General features: G+C 53.1%; 3 protein-coding genes across 3 annotated transcripts in view; 2 read left to right on the forward strand and 1 right to left on the reverse strand.

Annotated features, from left to right (window-relative positions):
* The window catches only part of LOC137846263 (uncharacterized), a 44,161-nt gene extending 23,823 nt beyond the window's left edge, over window positions 1-20,338 (forward strand). The window contains exons 4-8 of the transcript XR_011090435.1: window positions 15,094-15,114; window positions 15,210-15,230; window positions 15,338-15,358; window positions 19,793-19,813; window positions 20,313-20,338. The gene's annotated coding sequence lies outside the window, so the exon portion shown is untranslated. The remainder of the gene's footprint in view (window positions 1-15,093; window positions 15,115-15,209; window positions 15,231-15,337; window positions 15,359-19,792; window positions 19,814-20,312) is intronic.
* LOC137846204 (butyrophilin subfamily 3 member A1-like) overlaps window positions 1-22,192 on the reverse strand; it is a 228,584-nt gene that overhangs the window by 70,452 nt on the left and 135,940 nt on the right. The gene's annotated exons all lie outside the window — the stretch shown is intronic.
* Window positions 1,154-22,105, forward strand: LOC137846158 (butyrophilin-like protein 2). Its single transcript, XM_068663861.1, has 26 exons — window positions 1,154-1,347; window positions 1,474-1,573; window positions 1,737-1,781; window positions 2,099-2,446; window positions 12,067-12,414; window positions 12,732-13,079; window positions 13,375-13,656; window positions 13,786-13,890; window positions 15,987-16,007; window positions 16,118-16,138; window positions 16,245-16,265; window positions 16,358-16,378; window positions 16,476-16,496; window positions 16,608-16,628; window positions 16,743-16,763; window positions 17,254-17,274; window positions 18,908-18,928; window positions 19,035-19,055; window positions 19,148-19,168; window positions 20,800-20,820; window positions 20,928-20,948; window positions 21,065-21,085; window positions 21,599-21,619; window positions 21,726-21,746; window positions 21,839-21,859; window positions 21,955-22,105. The coding sequence occupies exons 2-26, from the start codon at window positions 1,474-1,476 to the stop codon at window positions 22,032-22,034; spliced, it is 2,013 nt and encodes a 670-aa protein (XP_068519962.1). The 5' UTR covers window positions 1,154-1,347; the 3' UTR covers window positions 22,035-22,105.

The raw sequence follows: 22,192 nt of genomic DNA on the forward strand, positions 1-22,192 counted from the left end.
AGGCCCGGTGTAGCATAGACCTTCCCGTGATCAAAAAACCCAAAGTTGTGCCGGTCACACCAGTCACGAAGCCACGAGTTTATGCGAACAGCGCACCTTTCAGCTTCCATCCCCCCTATCGGAAGGACAGAGGCAAACACAACCTGTGAGCCTGAACCTCTAAGTTGTCGCCCCAAATCCCTAAAGTCTCTTTTGATCGCCTTCGGGCTTCTCTTTGCTACTTCATCGCTACCAGCCTGAAAGACCAATAGCGGGTAGTAGTCAGTGGGCCGTACCAGGCGCTTGACCTTCTTGGCAATGTCCCTGACCCTGGCCCCAGGGAGGCAGCAGACCTCCCTACGGGTAGGGTCAGGCCGACAAATAGGGCCCTCTGTTCCCCTAAGGACAGAGTCACCCACAACAATCACCCTTCTTTCGTTCTTGGTGGAGGCAGTCCTGATGCGTGGAGTTGACCTCCTCACCCTAGGAATCTTCCTGGGAACACTTTCTACCTCTTCCTCAGTTGCTGTTGATCTCTCATTCTCCAGGGCCTCAAACCTGTTTTGTAAGGGCACCTGGGAAGGTGGGGTCGGAAGAGGAGGGCATCGCCTGCGATGTCGAGCAGGGACCTGTCTCCATTCCTCCTCAACTCCCAGGTCCCCTCCCTCTGCCCGACGGCGACTGGGCAGGGGGTCCACCCCCGTTTGGGGGGTCTCACCCCGGTACCTCTCCTTGAGGCCCTGCAGGGAGTTGCTCCAGAAGTCTATCTCCCGCTCACACTCCCTGATGGCCCTCAGCCTCTCCACCTCCTCCTTGAGCTCCGCCACCATGCGGATCAGGTCATCCACTTGCTCACACCTAACACACGCAGCGTCTCTGCCTCCCGCCGACGGCAGCAGCAGGCTCTGACACTCCCTGGATCATTTTGGGAAGGACGGCATCCCATGGGAGGGACCCCACAAGGAGCAGTAGCAGAGTGATTTGAGGAGTGGCGGAGTCGAAGCATCAGAGAAAGACTAGCATTAACTGGTGTTCTGGAGAGGCTCCTGCTGGGGACAAGCCCTTGTGCTTGCTGAAGGCATTAGGCAGGGCACCCAGCTGTGATGGGATGGTGGTGCTAAGCCTCTAGAGCTCCCAGGAAACTTGTTCCCATTGCCCCAGGGACAAAGGTGCTCCCAGAGGGTTATTGCAGGCAGGAACTGGGCAAAGGTTAGGGAAGTTGGGCGTAGCCTTGGGCTTTCTGCAGCTCTGCCGGGTGCCGTGAGGGACCTCTCTGTTGGTGGGACTCCCTTGGAGAAGAACCCCTGGGGGCTGCCTGCTGTGTCCCCCAGCCCGTGACAAAAGCACAGGCTCTGCGCCCTGCCCAAGGTGCTGCTGGCTGTGGCTCCTGGTGCCCGGGCCCAGGGGGACTCCTTCCCCATCTGCCTGTGGTGCTTGGAGCCCCTTGGTCCCCTCTCTCTTCAGCTGCCAGCTCCTGCTCCCGCTGCAGCACAGATGGGGCTCTCCTGGGTCTGCAGCCACCCCAGACTCACCAGCTATGCCAGTGGCCTCCTGATTTCCCTCGTCACTCTGCTCGTCCTCTGGCTGAGCTCAGGTAGGATCCTGCAGGGCTGCTGGGGGCTCTCCCCCTGTGCCTGACAGACGCGCTGCTGTGGGGATGGGGATCGGCTGTGGGACAGGGGGAACCTGAGCCCACAGCTCAAACCCTCTGGGTTTCGCTTTCCCTTTGGTTCTTTCACACATCTGCATCGTGAAAGATGGTGATGCTTATGATGAAGCAACGGTGAATCTGGAGGTGTCAGGTTAGTGGCTGGATCGATGCTTCAAGGAGATTGTTTTGCTTTCACTTTGGTTCTTTCACACAATACGGGCGCTGACTTGACTGCCCTTTCCGTGTCTCCTTCGCCTGCCTGAATGCTGCAGAGAGGGCTCCCACTCCCAGCACACCTCCTTCTCCTACACGTCCTTCCTCTCCCTCTCCTATTGCCCCGGTATCCAACAGGACAAGGGGGACACAGCACACACTAACTCACACACAGCTCACACTTCGTCATTCACTGCCCCTAAATTTATGATGGCAAAATCTCACCGCCTCTCTGTGCCCTTCTCCATCGCCCAGCCCAGCTCAGAGTGGTGGGACCAGGCCACCCTCTCACTGCCACCGTGGGGCAGGATGTCGTGCTGCCCTGCCACTTGTCCCCTCAACGCGATGCTCGCAGCTTGGAGGTCAGGTGGATCCGGGACCATATCTCTGAGACAGTGCACCACTACCGCAATGCAGAGGACCTGTACAAGGAGCAGATAGAGGCATATGCCGGGAGGACAGAGTTGGTCAGAGATGGTCTCTCTGCTGGAAGCCTGGACTTGCGAATCTCCGGGCTGAGGCCCTCTGATGATGGCCAGTACATCTGCATCGTGAAAGATGGTGATGCTTCTGATGAAGCAACGGTGAATCTGGAGGTGTCAGGTTAGTGGCTGGATTGATGCTTCAAGGAGATTGTGCAGGTATTCCTGGGTTTGTGTGTTTCACCCAGATCACTGTCCAATGCTAATGGCCATCAATGAGTCCTTTCAAGGACTGATGGGGATTCTCCTCAAGGTCTGTAACTGCTTGGAAGAGTGCATGCATGGAAGGACTAGTCTGAGAGCCATGGGGGCGGTGGCTGGGTCTGTGCTGGGTCTGCACGGGAGCAGATGGGGTCTTTGCCTTGGAACTCAATCCCTCCCCAAGTCAAGCCCCAGCCACGCGCTCTTCCCCCAGCCACAGGCACTGACCCCCACCTCTCCCTGGGGGGCTACGAGGCCGGAGGTGTCCGGGTGCTGTGTTGATCGGCCGGCTGGTACCCGCTGCCGCAGCTGCTGTGGAGGGATGCTCACGGGCAGCACCTGCCCTCAGACCCCCAGACACATTCCCAGGACCAGGAGGGGCTCTTTGAAATCGAAGGCGCCGTCATCATGACTGGGAGCTTGGAGGGGCCCTTGTCCTGCGTGGTCAGGAGCAGCCGCCTCCAGCAGGAGCGGGAATCATCCCTGCACATCTCAGGTACAAATGGCACAACCATGGGGAGGTGTTCCTGGCCCCTGCACTTGTCCCGACCCAGGAGAAGTCTTGGTCTTGATTTTCTAATCCCAGGCATGTAAATACAGCCCTTTTCCTGGTGCCTTTTCTCAGCTCCCTTCTTCCACAACGCCCAGCCCTGGATGGTGGCTCTGGCTCTGGTCCTGGTGCTTTTGGCTGTGTCCATTGGCCTGGGTGTTTATCTCTTTCGAAAGCAAGGTAAGCTGGCAGCGCAGGGATGGAGCGGAGGGAGGTGTTCTGCAGGGACCCCCCTGGGTGTGGAGCAGGGCTGAGCCCTGGCCCAGGGAGGTGCGTAGGAGGAGGAAGGGAATGTTCTCCTGGGGATGCCAAAGGCCTTAGGATCATCTTGGGTGGGATGCCAGGGAGCATGGCTGCAGCGTGGGGCTGGTGGCAAGGCGCAGCCCCCCTGCACATGTTCCCACCCAGCAACCAAGCTGCTCTGCTCACCACCTGTTCCTCCGCCTTTGCTTTTCAGCGGAACAGACCCAAGAGCTGGGTGAGTCCTTGCAGTCGCTGCCCCCAGCCCCTGGGGAAGTGGTGTCCCTGCGGGAGGGCCTGGGCCTGGTCTGGGTGGGCTCTGGGGGCTTGTGTGCTGGTGGCTCGGGGGTGCTGGAGGAGCAGCTGGAGCCTGGGGTGGGAGTGGGGAATGCTGGGGCTGGGGCTGCCCTGGGCACGGGGCACGGCCAGGATGGCTGAAAGGAACGGGGATCAAGGTGGGGACGGGGAGCGAGCTGCGGGGCTGCCCCACTCTCCACAGACGCTTCTGGGACAGGGACGTCCTCCACCTGTCCCCATTCACTTCCCATTGTGTGTTGGTGGCACGGTGCAGAGAGCTGCACAAAGGGGTCATCGCAGTGGGATGGGAAGCTGTTCCATCTCACCATGATTTTCTTCTCATTTCTAGAGCGCCAATCTGGAAGACTGCGTGAGTCTACCCTAGGAAAATGGATTCTCATCATGTAATGAGAATCTGTACTCTCTCACCAAGTATTTTTGCTTTTCTTTTGCAGAGTATCTAACTGAAGAGCTGGGTGAGTGTCCCTCCCCATAATGAAGGCATTTGGGCCCTATTGGTGGGCAGTGTGGGATGGGAAGTTGTCCCTTTCTATCATGTATTCTTTTTGCTTTTGTTTGACAGTGAGAAAGAATAAAGAACTCAGTGAGTATCCTCCACCACAACAAAACACTATGGGGTCCAGTGATGGAATGAGAAGATCTCCCCTCTCAAAGGGCACTTCTTTTCTCTTCCCATTTTTTTTTTTTCTTCAGAGGCAAAAGAAGCAGAGCTGGGTGAGTGCCCATCCCTCCCCAAAATGAAGGAATTTGGGTTCTAACAGTGGGCATTCTGAGAAGGCAAGATGTCCCTTTCCATCATGCTTTCTTTTTGCTTTTGTTTGACAGTGAGGAAGGATACAGAACTCGGTGAGTATCCTGCACCACAACAAACAGTATGGGGTCCAGCGATGGAATTAGAAGCTCTCCCCTCTCATCAGATATTTCTTTCCTCTCTCCCTCTTTTTTTCTTTTCTTCAGAGGAACAAGCAGCAGAGCTGGGTGAGTGTCCTCGGCAACATGAAGGCGATGTTCAGGGGAGGGTAGGCAACTGGGACAGAGCAGCCCTAGGCGGGCTCCTCACCCTGACACGGGAGTGGGGAGTGCGGGGCTGCCCCGGGCATGGGACACGGCCGGGATGGCTGAAGGGAACGAGGATCAAGGTGTGGACGGGAAGCGAACTGCGGGGTTGCCCCACTTGGCACTGACGCTTCCAGGACAGGGACATCCTCCACCCATCCCCATTCAGTTCCAGTTGTCTTTCGGTGGCATCGTACTGAAAGCTGCACAAGTTTCTGTGCTGGTTGTTCTGCTTGCAGAAACCATGCTCACAGATGAACTTCATTCACTATTAGTCTGGTCCCTCCTTTGGGAGCAAAGTTATATTTGGCCACTTCCTAGAAGAATAAATTTAGGGGCGTAGCCATGGGAGCAGGCATATGACGAGAAGCTGTCCCCTCTGATCATGCATTCCTTTTACCTTTCTGTTCCAGTACAAAAACATAAAAGGCTGGGTGAGTGTCCCTCCCCAAAAAGAAAGAATTTGTGGTCTTCCCGTGGAAGCAGCCATGGGATGAGAAGTTGTCCCCTCTGATCATGCATTGCCTTTGCTTTCCTTTTGCAGTGGAACTGAAAGCAGAGCTGGGTGAGTGTCCCTCCCCAACAGAAAGAACTTCACGTCTTCCAATGGGAGTTATGGGAGGAGAAGCTTTCCCCTCTGACCATGCATTGCTTTTCTCTTTCTTTTGCAGAGAAAAAGAATCTAAGGCTGGGTAAGTCTCCATCAGTATCTGTAAGAATTCGGGGTCATCGCAATGGGATGGGAAGCTGTTCCCTCTCACCATGATTTTCTTCTCATTTTTAGAGCACCAATCTGCAAGACAGCGTGAGTGTCTGGCCCCAAACCCAAAGAAAATGAGTTCTTGTCATGTAATGAGAATCTGTACTCTCTCACCAAGTGTTTTTGCTTTTCTTTTGCAGAGGAACTAGCCACAGAGCTGGGTGAGTGCCCATCCCTCCCCCAAATGAAGGCCTTTGGGTTCTACCAGTGGACATTTTGAGAAGGCAAGATGTCCTTGTCCATCGTGCTTTCTTTTTGCTTTTGTTTGACAGAGAAAAAAGATGCAAAGCTCAGTGAGTATCCTGCACCATAACAAAGCAGTTTGGGGTTCAGGCATGGGGTGAGAAGCTCTCCCCTCTCATCAGACATTGCTTTTGCTTTCTTTTTCCAGGGGAACAAGCTGCAGGGCAGGGTGAGTGTTCCTGAGCTTGAGCGCAAGAGCAATGTCAAGGCAATGTGCAGGGGAGGGTGGGCAGCTGGGACAGAGCAGCCCAGGGCTGACCCCTCACAAAACCCACAACCACTGGGCACCGGCCATGGGCTGTGACCAGCTCTCCCCTCTCCTTCCAGCATGGAGAAGGTTTCTGCTGCCTCAAAATAGAGGTAGGTGTGCACTGGGTTGTCCTCTGAGGTGCTCCTCCTCCCTCTGGTGAGGCATGTTCAGGAGCCAAGAGGTGCCCCATCTCCTGCCCCGTGGGGCAGCTCCTGGCCCTGAGCTGGGAAAAGCCTGCCCAGGGCTGAGCTCTGCCCCTGATGGCCTGGCTCCTTCTGTCCCTGCAGTGAAGGTGACCCTGGATCCACACACGGCTCATTCCCTGCTTGTCCTGTCTCAGGACAACTGCAGTGTGAAACGGGAAACTGAACAGCAGCAGGTGCCTGACACACCAGAGAGATTTGACACTTGTTGTTGCATTCTAGGACGTGAGGAGTTCAGAGAGGGGAGGCACTGCTGGTTGGTGGAGGTGGAGGGAGAGGGGCTAAAGCATTCAGGGTGGGCTGTGGGGGTGGCCAGGGCATCTGTGAAGAGGAAGGGGTGGATCAACATGAGCCCTAAAGAAGGGATCTGGGCCGTGGAGTACTGTTATGACAATCTCAAGTCTCTCACATCTCCTCCCACCCCCTTGTCCCTGTCCCCTGTCCCCACGAGGATCTGGGTCTGTCTTGACTGTACTGAGGGGCAGGTGTCTTTTATAAACCATGACAATTGGGTCGAGATCTTCACTTTCACAGATGCCTTCCTGAAAGGGGAGAGCATGCGCCCCTGGTTCTGGCTGGGGACGAATGCCCAGCTGTGCCTGAGGGACAGCACCCTGTAGACCCTGTCCCCAGCCCCGCGGAGCTCCTGCCCTCCTCCAGACACTCCTGCATCACCTCTCCTTCATCCTGCAGGAGCACTGCAGGAATGAGGGGCAGTGGGGCCAGGGGCTGCCCTGTGTTTCTGCCTGCACGCTGAGACCTGTGGCAGATGGTGGGGGGTAATGACTTCAGGCAGCCCTTTTTCTTTGTTTTTGGGAAACATGTTTCTAACTCCAGTGATGAATTTAGATGTAAAAGAATTAGTAATACTCCTTGTAAATGAATAAATCAACTTCTGAACATGGAAAATCCCAGCGTGTGAATATTTTAAATCATTATTGAAGGAAGCTGCATACCCCGAAAAGAACAGGAAACTTGAAGTGGCAGGGCAGAAAAGTCCAGTGGAAGCTGGATTTGAGCCGGTGCCTGGCTACAGTGGAGGGCAGCGAAGCTGTTCTCGTGGTTGGATGCTCTGGGACCAGGATGCTGCAGGGCTGGGATGCTTTCTGAGTTGGATGCTGTGGGAGGGCTTGGGGAAGGCAGGATGCTGTGGAATCCATCCCATGAAGCATGGGGAGAAGCACTGGAAAGGACTGGGTCTGTGGGAATCTTGCAGGAAGTGGAGCTCGGGAAGCTGTGGTGCTTTGGGCTCTGCCCTGCACAGGGCTCCTGTGCTGGGGCACAAGCCCTGATGGCACCCACGGGTCTCACCCTGCCTCTGAGCCATAGTGGGCAGCACAGGGGCAGCAGCAGCTCTCCACACTCCTCTCCCCTCTGCTTGCAATGCTTGCAGACCCCAGGGCAAGGGATGTGGTCACCGTGTGCTGCTGGCCAGTGCAGGCCACCTTTGCCTCCTAGTTTGGGGTTGATACTTGCTCTGTGCCTGGTGTTGAGCATGAGCAGCCTGTGGGGGCTTTTTGTTCCCCCCTCTGGAGCACAAAAAGGCACAGCAGCAACAGAACTGTGGCAAGCGTACCCTGGGGTGCATCGAGCACGGCATTGCTCGTCGGTTGAGGGAAGTGATTGTCCCGCTCTGCTCTGCGCTGGTGCGGCCTCAGCTCAAGTACTGTGTGCAGTTCTGGGCACCACAGTACAAAGAGGACTTTAAACTGTTGGAGAGTGCCCAGAGGAGGGCGACGAAGATGGCTGAGGGCACTGGGCCTGTTCAGCCTGAAGAAGAGGAGGCTGAGGGGGGACCTCATCATGGTCTACAACTTCCTTGCAAGGGGGAGTGGAGAGGCAGGTGACCTATTCTCTGTAGACAACAGTGATACGACCCACGGGAATGGCATTAAGCTCAGGCAGGGGAAGTTTACGCTGGACATCAGGAAGAGGTTCTTCACCAAGAGGGTGGTTGCAGACTGGAACGCACTCCCCAGGGAAGTACTCACTGCACCAAGCCTGCCTGAATTTAAAAAGCGATTGGACTGTGCACTTAGTCCCATGGTCTAAACTTTTGGGCAGACCTGTGCTGTGCCAGGAGTTGGACTTGATGATCCTTATGGGTCCCTTCCAACTCGGGATATTCTACAATTCTATGATTCTGTGAAATAAAGTTTTGCACAGGAAGATGGAGTCTGGCAGTGGCATTTGCTGGGTGCTTTCTGTCCTGAGGCTTTGCTGCCTGCGAAGGCGTCTTGCAGCAGACCGTCTCCTTGGTGTTGGTCCTGGGAGTCAGAGCCAGGAGGAACCAAAGCTCCAGCTGCCCCACTTCCCCAGCTGGTGCCTGGGACCCCCTTGTCCCACCTGGGTTCATTGCCCTCCCTGCCCTGGGGGCACCCAAAGAGCTTCCAGCCTCCATCACACAGGCTCTGCAGAGGCTGTGCCCACAGGAGGCATCACCAGCTCCTGGAAGTCCTCCAAGCAGAGGCAGCAGGTGGCCTCAGACTTCAGCCCTAGATCAAAGAATCATTGAAGTTGGTGTGGTGGTTTTACTGTGCTCAGCAGCTAAACACCACAACTGCTGTCTCACTCCCCCTCCCTACATGAGGAGGGGAAGAAGTAAAGTAAAGAACAACTCACGGGTTGAGATAAGGATAACTTAACTAAAGGAAAAAAAAATATTCAGGAAATGTTATTGTTAACTAAGTGATTTAACTAAAGGGAAAAAAAAAGAAAAAGAAAAAGAAAAAAAAAAGGAAAAAAGGAAAGGGGAAAAGGGAGGGGGAAAGGGAAAAACAAACAAACAAATCCAATAAAGGCTATTTGGAAGAGCAGAGGAAAGAAATTACTCTCTACTTCCCACAAATGAGCGATGATTGACCACGGTATGGAATATCCCTTTGGTTGGTTTAGGTCAGCATGCTCTGGTGATGTTTCTTCTCTCACTTTTTTGCCCACCCCCTAGGAGGGTTAGAGAGAGTCCCGATGCTGTGCCAGCACTGCTCAGCAGCAGACACAACTCTGGTGTGATACCACTGCTGTTCTAGCTCCAAGTGCAGAGCACAGCACTGTATGGGCTGCTGCAGGGAAAGTTAACATCCCAGCCAGACCCAGTACAGTTGGAAAAGACCTCTAAGGTCATCACTGCTACACCACTGCCATCCTTGCAAAATGCCTTCCAAGTATGCAAGGATAGAGTCATTTTCCACTGCAAAAGCACACCTTCTGCTGCAAAATCACATCTTTGTTTCTCACATCTGGGCCAACCACCTCTCTGCCACCACTATTACCCACTAAACCATGTCCCTAAGCACCACGTCCAAACTTTCCTTAAATGCCCCCAGGGACAGTGACTCCACCAACTCCCAGGACAACCCGTTCCAATGCCTAACCATTCTTTCTGAGAAGAAATTTCTGCACTCTTGGCTCACGTCTCCTTGGTCCTGCAGGAGCAGGGCAAGAATGAGGGGCAGTGGTTCCAGAGGCTGCCCCGTACACCTCACTGCATGCTGAGACCTGCCACAGCTGGTGGGGGCACTCAGACTTCAGGCATGCCTTTGCTTCAAATTTGCAAACCCCATTTGTGGGCTCCAGTTCTCCGTTCCTAACTCCATTTATAAATTTGGCTTTGTGCGTGAAAGAATGAATTATTTAGCATGGATTTCCATGTAAAAAATTAGCAATACTCCTTGTAATTAAATAAGTCAACTTCTGAACAGGGAAATTCCAAGGGTGGGAATATTTTAAATCATTACAAAAGAAGACGAGGCAATCGGCTCCAGGGCAGATGTGTCCTGCAGCAGAGTGGGGGATCGAGGCATGCAGGGGTTTTCCTTCATCGAGGGTATTCGAGGAATCCAAGGGAGCTGCTAGGACTCAGCAGCCCTCGCGAGGCCAGCTGATGAGGCATGGGAGGATCCAGAAGCCTCCTTTCTGTCATATAAAGGCAGAACCCTAGGGAGAGCGAGAGTCCAGGAGCGTGGTGAACAGAGCATGGCGTGTTGGTCAGGGCATGGCATGGCAGTTTGCACAGAAGTGCTTGCAGGCAGGGCGAGCAAGAAAGCATGGCTGAGAACACCATCACTCTAAGTAACGGCAGGGAAACTCTCGTGACCTGTCCCAATACAACAGGAAGGGTTCTAGAAATGCAATATGACCAACAGCCCAGCTGAAATGCCTCTACACCAATATACGCAGCACAGGAAACAAGCAAGAGGAATTGGAAACCATGGGGAAATTAGACAAATATGACCTGATTGCTATCACAGAAACACGGTTCTTCCGGAGTCTACTACAGGCTGCCTGATCAAGGGGAGCCTATGGATGAGGCCTTCTTGCTTCAACTACAAGAAGCATCGTGCTCGCATGCTCTCATCCTGATGGGGGACTTGAACCACCCGGATGTCTGCTGGGAAAACTACACAGTAGGCTTTAAGCAATCCAGGAGATTCCTAGATCGCGTTGAGGATTACTTCCTGGTAAAAGTACTAGAGAAACCAACCCAACGAGAAGCGTTACTTGACCTGGTGCTCACCTATGCAGACAAGCTCATTAAAGAGGTCAAGACTGGAAGCAATCTGGGCTGCAGTGACCATGCCATGGTTGAGTTTGTGATCTCCAGGAATGTGGGCCTGGCAAAGGGCCAAGGCAGGACCCTGAACTTCCAAAGAGCAAATCCAAGCTATTTAAAGACCTAGAGGATGAGATCCCCTGGAATACCATCCTAAGGGACAAAGGAGCTGAGGAGAGCTGGAGACTCTAAGGATGTTTTCCTTAGAGCGCAAGAACTCTCCGTCCCTCTACATAAAAAGGCGTGCAGGGAGGGCAGACAACTGGGATGCCAGAGTAAAGACCACGCAGGATCATTTTGGGAAGGACGGCATCCCATGGGAGGGACCCCACAAGGAGCAGTAGCAGAGTGATTTGAGGAGTGGCGGAGACGAAGCATCAGAGAAAGACTAGCATTAACTGGTGTTCTGGAGAGGCTCCTGCTGGGGACAAGCCCCTTGTGCTTGCTGAAGGCATTAGGCAGGGTACCCAGCTGTGATGCATGGTGGTGCCAAGCCTCTAGAGCTCCCAGGACACTTGCTCCCATTGCCCCAGGGACAAAGGTGCTCCCAGAGGGTTATTGCAGGCAGGAACTGGGCAAAGGTTAGGGAAGTTGGGCGTAGCCTTGTGCTTTCTGCAGCTCTGCTGGGTGCCGTGAGGGACCTCTCTGTCGCTGGGACTCCCTTGGAGAAGAACCCCTGGGGGCTGCCTGCTGTGTCCCCCAGCCCGTGACAAAAGTGCAGGCTCTGCGCCCTGCCCAAGGTGCTGCTGGCTGTGGCTCCTTGTGCCCGGGCCCAGGGGGACTCCTTCCCCATCTGCCTGTGGTGCCTGCAGCCCCTTGGTCCCCTCTCTCTTCTGCTCCTGCTCCTGCTCCCGCTGCAGCACAGATGGTTCTCCCCTGGGTCTGCAGCCACCCCAGACTCACCAGCTATGCCAGCGGCCTCCTGATTTCCCTCGTCACTCTGCTCGTCCTCTGGCTGAGCTCAGGTAGGATCCTGCGGGGCTGCTGGGGGCTCTCCCCCTGTGCCTGACAGACATGCTGCTGTGGGGCTGTGGATCAGCTGTGGGACAGGGGGAACCTGAGCCCACAGCTCAAACCCTCTGGGTTTCGCTTTCCCTTTGGTTCTTTCACACAATACGGGCGCTGCCTTGGCTGCCCTTTCCATGTCTCCTTCGCCTGCCTGAATTCTGCAGAGAGGGCTCCCACTCCCAGCACCCCTCCTTCTCCTACACGTCCTTCCTCTCCCTCTCCTATTGCCCCGGTATCCAACAGGACAAGGCGGACACAGCACACACTAACTCACACACAGCTCACACTTCGTCATTCACTGCCCCTAAATTTACGATGGCAAAATCTCACCGCCTCTCTGTGCCCTTCTCCATCGCCCAGCCCAGCTCAGAGTGGTGGGACCAGGCCAGCCTGTCACTGCCACCGTGGGGCAGGATGTCGTGCTGCCCTGCCACTTGTCCCCTCAACGCGATGCTCGCAGCTTGGAGGTCACGTGGATCCGGGACAAGTTCTCTGAGACAGTGCACCACTACCGCAATGGAGAGGACCTGTACAAGGAGCAGATAGAGGCATATGCCGGGAGGACAGAGTTGGTGAGAGACGGTCTCTCTGCTGGAAGCGTGGACTTGCGAATCAAGGGGCTGAGGCCCTCTGATGATGGCCAGTACATCTGCATCGTGAAAGATGGTGATGCTTCTGATGAAGCAACGGTGAATCTGGAGGTGCCAGGTTAGTGGCTGGATTGATGCTTCAAGGAGATTGTTTCGCTTTCCCTTTGGTTCTTTCACACAATACGGGCGCTGCCTTGGCTGCCCTTTCCGTGTCTCCTTCGCCTGCCTGAATGCTGCAGAGAGGGCTCCCACTCCCAGCACCCCTCCTTCTCCTACACGTCCTTCCTCTCCCTCTCCTATTGCCCCGGTATCCAACAGGACAAGGCGGACACAGCACACACTAACTCACACACAGCTCACACTTCGTCATTCACTGCCCCTAAATTTACGATGGCAAAATCTCACCGCCTCTCTGTGCCCTTCTCCATTGCCCAGCCCAGCTCACAGTGGTGGGACCAGACCAGCCTGTCACTGCCACCGTGGGGCAGGATGTCGTGCTGCCCTGCCACTTGTCCCCTCAACATGATGCTCGCAGCTTGGAGGTCACGTGGATCCGGGACAAGTTCTCTGAGACAGTGCACCACTACCGCAATGCAGAGGACCTGTACAAGGAGCAGATAGGGGCATATGCCGGGAGGACAGAGTTGGTGAGAGATGGTCTCTCTGCTGGAAGCCTGGACTTGCGAATCATGGGGCTGAGGCCCTCTGATGATGGCCAGTACATCTGCATCGTGAAAGATGGTGATGCTTCTGATGAAGCAACGGTGAATCTGGAGGTGTCAGGTTAGTGGCTGGATTGATGCTTCAAGGAGATTGTGCAGGTATTCCTGGGTTTGTGTGTTTCACCCAGATCACTGTCCCATTCTCATGGCCATCAATGAGTCCTTTCAGGGACTGAAGGGGATTCTCCTCAATGGTCCGTAACTGCTTGGAAGAGTGCATGCATGGAAGGACTGGTCTGAGAGCCATGGGGGCGGTGGCTGGGTCTGTGCTGTGTCTGCACGGGAGCAGATGGGGTCTTTGCCTTGGAACTCAATCCCTCCCCAAGTCAAGCCCCAGCCACACGCTCTTCCCCCAGCCACAGGCGCTGACCCCCACCTCTCCCTGGGGGGCTACGAGGCCGGAGGCGTCCGGGTGCTGTGTCGATCGGACGGCTGGTACCCGCTGCCGCAGCTGCTGTGGAGGGATGCTCGCGGGCAGCACCTGCCCTCGGTCTCCCAGACACATTCCCAGGACCAGGAGGGGTTCTTTGAAATCGGAGGCGCCGTCATCGTGACCGGTAGCGTGGAGGGGCCCTTGTCCTGCGTGGTCAGGAACAGCCGCCTCCAGCAGGAACGAGAATCATCCCTGCACATTGCAGGTACAAATGGCACAGCCAGGGTGAGGTGTTCCTGGCCCCTGCACTTGTCCTAACCCAGGAGAAGTCTGGGTCTTGCTTTCCTAATCCCAGCCATGTAAATACAGCCCCTTTCCTGGTGCCTTTTCTCAGCTCCAATCTTCCACAATGCCCAGCCCTGGAAGGTGGCTCTGGCTGTGGTCCTCGTGCTTTTAGCTGTGTCCATTGGCCTTGGTGTTTATCTCTTTCAAAAGCAAGGTAAGCTGGCAGCACAGGGATGGAGCGGAGGGAGGTGTTCTGCAGGGACCCGCGTGGGTCTGGAGCGGGGCTGAGCCCTGGCCCAGGGAGGTGGGTAGGAGGAGGAAGGGAATGTTCTCCTGGGGATTCCAAAGGCCTTTGGATTGTCTTGGGTGGGAGGCCAGGGAGCATGGCTGCAGCGTGGGGCTGGTGGCAAGGCGCAGCCCCCCTGCACATGTTCCCACCCAGCAACCAAGCTGCTCTGCTCACCACCTGTTCCTCCGCCTTTGCTTTTCAGCGGAACAGACCCAAGAGCTGGGTGAGTCCTTGCAGTCCCTGCCCCCAGCCCCTGGGGATATGGTGTCCGTGCCGGAGGGCCTGGTCTGGGTGGGCTCTGGGGGCTTGTGTGCTGGTGGCTCGTGGGTGCTGGAGGAGCAGCTGGAGCGAGGTGTGGGAGTGGGGAGTGCTGGGGCTGGGGCTGCCCCGGGCATGGGACCGGGCCGGGATGTCTGAAAGGAACGGGGATCAAGGTGGGGACGGAGAGCGAGCTGTGGGGCTGCCCCGCTCTGCACTGATGCTTCTGGGACAGGGACATCCTCCCCATGTCCCCATTCACTTCCCCTTGCATTTTGGTGGCACGGTGCAGAGAGCTGCACAAGTGTCTGTCCTTACTGGTCCACGTGCACAAGCCTTGCTCCAAGCTGGGTCCTTGCTCCCTGTTTGTCTGGTCCCACCCAAACTCGGAGGTAGGTGCTCTGTGCACACTCACCTCAGAAGAATAATTAAGGGCGTAGCTATGGGAGTAGCCATGGAATGTGAAGCACTGCCTTCTGGTCACACATTGACTTTTCTTTCCTTTTCCATTAAAAAAGCTGGACGGTTAGGTAAGTCTGCATTCGGAAACCCAATGTTTTCCCATAAGCAGCAATCAGATGAGAAGTTCTACCTTCTTATCCTGCTTTGCTTTTACTTTCCTTTCCCAGAGGATCAAGCAGCAGATTTGGGTGAGTGTCCATGTGCTTGGTCCCCAGGACAAGGCCAACGTGATATTTAGGGGAGGGTGGGCAACTGGGACAGAGCACTCCAAGGATTTTCTCTTTCTTTTCCAGATGAATACCGTGCAAAGGCTGGTAAGTCTCCATCAAAATCTGAAGGGATTTGAGGTGTCGCAATGTGATGAGAAGCTGTTCCCTCTCAGCATGCCATTTTTCTTCTCATTTGCAGTGCAGCAATCTGCAATACGGAGTGAGTCTCTGTCCCTGAACCCAAGGAAAATGGGTTCTCATCACGTAATGAGAATCTGTACTCTATCACCAAGTATTTTTGCTTTTCTTATGCAGAGGATCTAACTGAACAGCTGGGTGAGTGTCCCTCCCCAAAATGAAGGCATTTGGGCCCTATTGGTGGGCAGTGTGGGATGGGAAGTTGTCCCTTTCCATCATGCATTCTTTTTGCTTTTGTTTGACAGTGAGAAAGAATATAGAATTCAGTGAGTATCCTCCACCACAACAAAACACTATGGGGTCCAGTGATGGAATGAGAAGCTCTCCCCTCTCATCAGACATTTATTTTCCCTCCCTGTCTTTTTTTTTTTGTTTTCTTCAGAGGAACAAGCAGCTGAGATGGGTGAGTGTCTTCGGCAACACGAAGGCAATATTCAGGGGAGGGTAGGCAACTGGGTCAGAGCAGCCCTGGGCTGGCCCCTCACCCTGATGGGGGAGTGGGGAGTGTGGGGCTGCCCTGGGTATAGCACATAGCCAGGATGGCTGAAGGGAACGGTGATCAAGATGGGGACGGGGAGCGAGCTGCAGGGCTGCTCCGCTCTACACTAATGCTTCCGGGACCAGGATGTCCTCTATACGTCCCCATTCACTTCCGCTTGTCTTTTGGTGACATCATACCGAAAGCAGCACAAATTTCTGTGCTGGTTGTTCTGCTTGCACAAGCCATGCTCCCAGATGAACTTCATTCACTATTAGTCTGGTCCCTCATTTGGGAGCAAATTTATATTTGGCCACTTCCTAGAAGAATAAATTTTGGAGCGTAGCCATGGGAGCAGGCATATGACGAGAAGCTGTCCCCTCTGATCATGCATTGCTTTTACCTTTCTTTTCCAGTACAAAAAGATAGAAGGCTGGGTGAGTGTCCCTCCCCAAAATGAAGGAACTTGGGGTCTTCCCGTGGAAGCAGCCATGGGATGAGTAGTTGTCTCCTCTGATCATGCATTGCCTTTGCTTTCCTTTTGCAGCGGAACTGGCTGCAGAGCGGGGTGAGTGTCCCTCCCCAACGGAAAGAACTTCATGTCTTCCAATGGGAGCTATGGCAGGAGAAGCTTTCCCCTCTGATCATGCATTGCTTTTCTCTTTCTTTTACAGAGGAAAAGAATGTAACGCTGGGTAAGTCTCCATCTGCATCTGAATGTATCTGGGGTCATCGCAATGGGATGGGAAGCTGTTCCCTCTCACCATGATTTTCATCTCATTTCTAGAGCGCCAATCTGCAAGACTGAGTGAGTGTCTGGCCCCAAACCCAAAGAAAATGAGTTCTTGTCATGTAATGAGAATCTGTACTCTCTCACCAAGAGTTTTTGCTTTTCTTTTCTTCAGAGGAACAAGCAGCAGAGCTGGGTGAGTGCCCATTCCTCCCTCAAATGAAGGAATTTGGGTTCTAACAGTGGGCATTTTGAGAAGGCAAGATGTCCGTTTCCATCATGCTTTCGTTTTGCTTTTGTTTGACAGTGAGGAAGGATACAGAACTCGGTGAGTATCCTGCACCACAACAAACAGTATGGGGTCCAGCGATGGAATTACAAGCTCTCCCCTCTTATCAGGCATTTCTTTTCTCTCCCCGTCTTTTTTTTTTGTTTTCTTCAGAGGAACAAGCAGCCGAGATGGGTGAGTGTCCTCGGCAACACGAAGGTGATGTTCAGGGGAGGGTAGGCAACTGGGACAGAGCTGCCCTGGGCGGGCCCCTCACCCTGATATGGTAGTGGGGAGTGCGGGGCTGACCTGGGCGTGGGACATAGCCAGGATGGCTGAAAGGAAGGGGGATCAAGATGGGGATGGGGAGCGAGCTGCAGGGCTGCTCCGCTCTGTACTGATGCTTCCGGGACAGGGATGTCCTCTATACATCCCCATTCACTTCCAATTGTCTTTTGGTGACATCATACTGGAAGCTACACAAGATGTGTGCTGGTTGTTCTGCTTGCACAAGCCATGCTCCCAGATGAACTTCATTTACTATTAGTCTGGTCCCTCCTTTGGGAGCAAAGTTACATTTGGCCACTTCCTAGAAGAATAAATTTGGGGGCGTAGACATGGGAGCAGGCATATGACGAGAAGCTGTCCCCTCTGATCATGCATTGCCTTTGCTTTCCTTTTCCAGCACAAAAAGAGAAAAGGCTGGGTGAGTGTCCCTCCCCAAAATGAAGGAATTTGTGGTCTTCCTGTGGAAGCAGCCATGGGATGAGAAGTTGTCCCCTCTGATCATGCACTGCCTTTGCTTTCCTTTTGCAGCGGAACTGGCTGCAGAGCTGGGTGAGTGTCCCTCCCCAATGGAAAGAACTTCATGTCTTCCAATGGGAGTTATGGGAAGAGAAGCTTTCCCCTCTGATCATGCATTGGTTTTCTTTATTTTGCAGAGAAAAAGAATGCAAGGCTGGGTAAGTCTCCATCCGCATCTGAATGTATTCGGGGTCATCGCAATGGGATGGGAAGCTGCTCCCTCTCACCATGATTTTCTTCTCATTTTTAGCGCACCAATCTGCAAGACTGAGTGAGTGTCCGGCCCCAAACCCAAAGAAAATGAGTTCTTGTCATGTAATGAGAATCTGTACTCTATCACCAAGTATTTTTGCTTTTCTTATGCAGAGGATCTAACTGAACAGCTGGGTGAGTGTCCCTCCCCAAAATGAAGGCATTTGGGCCCTATTGGTGGGCAGTGTGGGATGGGAAGTTGTCCCTTTCTATCATGCATTCTTTTTGCTTTTGTTTGACAGTGAGAAAGAATAAAGAACTCAGTGAGTATCCTCCACCACAACAAAACACTATGGGGTCTAGTGATTGAATGAGAAGATCTCCCCTCTCAACGGGCACTTCTTTTCTCTTCCCATTTTTTTTTTTTTTCTTCAGAGGCAAAAGAAGCAGAGCTGGCTGAGTGCCCATCCCTCCCTCAAATGAAGGAATTTGGGTTCTAACAGTGGGCATTCTGAGAAGGCAAGATGTCCCTTTCCATCATGCTTTCTTTTTGCTTTTGTTTGACAGTGAGGAAGGATACAGAACTCGGTGAGTATCCTGCACCACAACAAACAGTATGGGGTCCAGCGATGGAATTAGAAGCTCTCCCCTCTCATCAGACATTTCTTTTCTCTCCCTGTCTTTTTTTGTTTTCTTCAGAGGAACAAGCAGCAGAGCTGGGTGAGTGTCCACGGCAACACGAAGGCAATGTTCAGGGGAGGGTAGGCTACTGGGACAGAGCTGCCCTGGGCGGGCCCCTCACCCTGACACGGGAGTGGGGAGTGTGGGGCTGCTCTGGGCATGGGACACGGCCGGGATGGTTGAAGGAAATGGGGATTAATGTGCGGATAGAAAGCGAAGTTGCCCCGCTTGGCACTGACGCTTCCAGGACAGGGACGTCCTCCACCCTTCCCCATTCAGTTCCAGTTGTCTTTTGGTGGCATCGTACTGAAATCAGCACAAATTTCTGTGCTGGTTGTTCTGCTTGCACAAGCCATGCTCCCAGATGAACTTCATTCACTATTAGTCTGGTCCCTCCTTTGGGAGCAAAGTTACATTTGGTCACTTCCTAGAAGAATAAATTTGGGGGCGTAGACATGGGAGCAGGCATATGACGATATGACGAGAAGCTGTCCCCTCTGATCATGCATTGCTTTTACCTTTTTTTTCCAGTACAAAAAGATAGAAGGCTGGGTGAGTGTCCCTCCCCAAAATGAAGGGATTTGTGGTCTTCCCGTGGAAGCAGCCATGGGATGAGAAGTTGTCCCCTCTGATCATGCATTGCCTTTGCTTTCCTTTTGCAGTGGAACTGAAAGCAGAGCTGGGTGAGTGTCCCTCCCCAACGGAAAGAACTTCATGTCTTCCAATGGGAGCTATGGCAGGAGAAGCTTTCCCCTCTGATCATGCATTGCTTTTCTCTTTCTTTTGCAGAGGAAAAGAATGCAAGGCTGGGTAAGTCTCCATCCGCATCTGAATGTATTTGGGGTCATAGCAATTGTATGAGAGGCTATTCCCTCTCACCATGATTTTCTTCTCATTTCTAGAGAAACAATCTGCAAGACTGAGTGAGTGTCTTGTCCCAAACCCAAAGGAAATGAGTTCTTGTCATGTAATGAGAATCTGTACTCTCTCACCAAGTATTTTTGCTTTTCTTATGCAGAGGATCTAACTGAACAGCTGGGTGAGTGTCCCTCCCCAAAATGAAGGCATTTGGGCCCTATTGGTGGGCAGTGTGGGATGGGAAGTTGTCCCTTTCTATCATGCATTCTTTTTGCTTTTGTTTGACAGTGAGAAAGAATAAAGAACGCAGTAAGTATCCTCCACCACAACAAAACACTATGGGGTCCAGTGATGGAATGAGAAGATCTCCCCTCTCAAAGGGCACTTCTTTTCTCCCTCCCTCAACCTTTTTTTGTTTTCTTCAGAGGCAAAAGAAGCAGAGCTGGGTGAGTGCCCATCCCTCCCTCAAATGAAGGAATTTGGGTTCTAACAGTGGGCATTTTGAGAAGGAAAGATGTCCCTTTCCATCATGCTTTCTTTTTGCTTTTGTTTGACAGTGAGGAAGGATACAGAACTCGGTGAGTATCCTGCACCACAACAAACAGTATGGGGTCCAGCGATGGAATTAGAAGCTCTCCCCTCTCATCAGACATCTCTTTTCTCTCCCTGTCTTTTTTTGTTTTCTACAGAGGAACAAGCAGCAAAGCTGGGTGAGTGTCCTCGGCAACACGAAGGCAATGTTCAGGGGAGGGTAGGCTACTGGGACAGAGCTGCCCTGGGCGGGCCCCTCACCCTGACACGGGAGTGGGGAGTGTGGGGCTGCTCTGGGTATAGCACATAGCCAGGATGGCTGAAGGGAACGGTGATCAAGATGGGAACGGGGAGTGAGCTGCAGGGCTGCTCCGCTCTACACTAATGCTTCCGGGACCGGGATGTCCTCTATACGTCCCCATTCACTTCCGCTTGTCTTTTGGTGACATCATAATGAAAGCAGCACAAGTTTCTGTGCTGGTTGTTCTGCTTGCACAAGCCATGCTCCCAGATGAACTTCATTCACTATTAGTCTGGTCCCTCCTTTGGGAGCAAAGTTACATTTGGCCACTTCCTAGAAGAATAAATTTGGGGGCGTAGACATGGGAGCAGGCATATGACGATATGACGAGAAGCTGTCCCCTCTGATCATGCATTGCTTTTACCTTTTTTTTCCAGTACAAAAAGATAGAAGGCTGGGTGAGTGTCCCTCCCCAAAATGAAGGGATTTGTGGTCTTCCCGTGGAAGCAGCCATGGGATGAGAAGTTGTCTCCTCTTATCATGCATTGCCTTTGCTTTCCTTTTGCAGTGGAACTGAAAGCAGAGCGGGGTGAGTGTCCCTCCCCAACGGAAAGAACTTCATGTCTTCCAATGGGAGCTATGGCAGGAGAAGCTTTCCCCTCTGATCATGCATTGCTTTTCTCTTTCTTTTGCAGAGGAAAAGAATGCAAGGCTGGGTAAGTCTCCATCTGCATCTGAATGTATCTGGGGTCATCGCAATGGGATGGGAAGCTGTTCCCTCTCACCATGATTTTCTTCTCATTTTTAGCGCACCAATCTGCAAGACTGAGTGAGTGTCCGGCCCCAAACCCAAAGAAAATGAGTTCTTGTCATGTAATGAGAATCTGTACTCTCTCACCAAGTATTTTTGCTTCTCTTTTGCAGAGGATCTAACTGAAAAGCTGGGTCAGTGTCCCTCCCCAAAATGAAGGCATTTGGGCCCTATTGGTGGGTAGTGTGGGATGGGAAATTGTCCCTTTCTATCATGCATTCTTTTTGCTTTTGTTTGACAGTGAGAAAGAATAAAGAACGCAGTGAGTATCCTCCACCACAACAAAACACTATGGGGTCCAGTGATGGAATGAGAAGATCTCCCCTCTCAAAGGGCACTTCTTTTCTCCCTCCCCCAACCTTTTTTTGTTTTCTTCAGAGGAACAAGCAGCAGAACTGGGTGAGTGTCCTCAGGGCAACGTGAATGTGATGTGCAGGGGAGGGTGGGCAATTGGGACAGAGCAGCCCAGGGCTGGGACAGAGCAGACCAGTGCTGCCCCTCAGCCTTTACGGTGGAGTGGGGTTGGCTGGGGCTGGGGCTGCCCTGGGCACGGGACACAGCCGGGATGGCTGAAAAGAACGGGGATCAAGGTGGGGACGGGGAGAGAGCTGTGGGGCTGCCGCGCTCTGCACTGACGCTTCTGGGACAAACTCTTCCCCATTCACTCTCATTTGATCTTTGCTGACATCATAATGGAAGCTACACAAGTTTCTGTGTGCTGGTTGTTCTGCTTGCACAAGCCATGCTCACAGATGAACTTCACTCACTATTAGTCTGGTCCCTCCTTTGGGAGCAAAGTTATATTTGGACACTTCCTAGAAGAATAAATCTGGGGGGCGTAGCCATGGGAGCAGGCATATGACAAGAAGTTGTCCCCTCTGATCATGCATTGCCTTTGCTTTCCTTTTGCAGTGGAACTGAAAGCAGAGCGAGGTGAGTGTCCCTCCCCAACGGAAAGAACTTCATGTCTTCCAATGGGAGCTATGGCAAGAGAAGCTTTCCCCTCTGATTATGCATTGCTTTTCTCTTTCTTTTGCAGAAGAAAAGAATGCAAGGCTGGGTAAGTCTCCATCTGCATCTGAAAGTATTCGGGGTCATCGCAATGGGATGGGAAGCTGTTCCCTCTCACCATGATTTTCTTCTCATTTCTAGAGCTCCAATCTGCAAGACTGCGTGAGTGTCTGGCCCCAAACCCAAAGAAAATGAGTTCTTGTCTTGTAATGAGAATCTGTACTCTCTCACCAAGTGTTTTTGCTTTTCTTTTGCAGAGGAACTAGCCACAGAGCTGGGTGAGTGCCCATCCCTCCCCCAAATGAAGGCCTTTGGGTTCTACCAGTGGGCATTTTGAGAAGGCAAGATGTCCTTGTCCATCGTGCTTTCTTTTTGCTTTTGTTTGGCAGAGAAAAAAGATGCAAAGCTCAGTGAGTATCCTGCACCATAACAAAGCAGTTTGGGGTTCAGGCATGGAGTAAGAAGCTCTCCCCTCTCATCAGATATTGCTTTTGC

Source organism: Anas acuta, chromosome 31 (genome assembly GCF_963932015.1).
Source record: "Anas acuta chromosome 31, bAnaAcu1.1, whole genome shotgun sequence".
Lineage (NCBI taxonomy): Eukaryota > Metazoa > Chordata > Aves > Anseriformes > Anatidae > Anas > Anas acuta.

Bases quoted from the DNA above. Each gene is read 5' to 3' on its own strand.
- LOC137846158 (XM_068663861.1), top strand. From the start codon at position 1,474: ATGGGGCTCTCCTGGGTCTGCAGCCACCCCAGACTCACCAGCTATGCC. The intron at 16,139-16,244 runs GTGAGTGTCCCT...TTTCTTTTACAG, and splicing joins GGAACTGGCTGCAGAGCGGG to AGGAAAAGAATGTAACGCTG. The intron at 19,169-20,799 runs GTGAGTGTCTTG...TCTCTTTTGCAG, and splicing joins GAAACAATCTGCAAGACTGA to AGGATCTAACTGAAAAGCTG.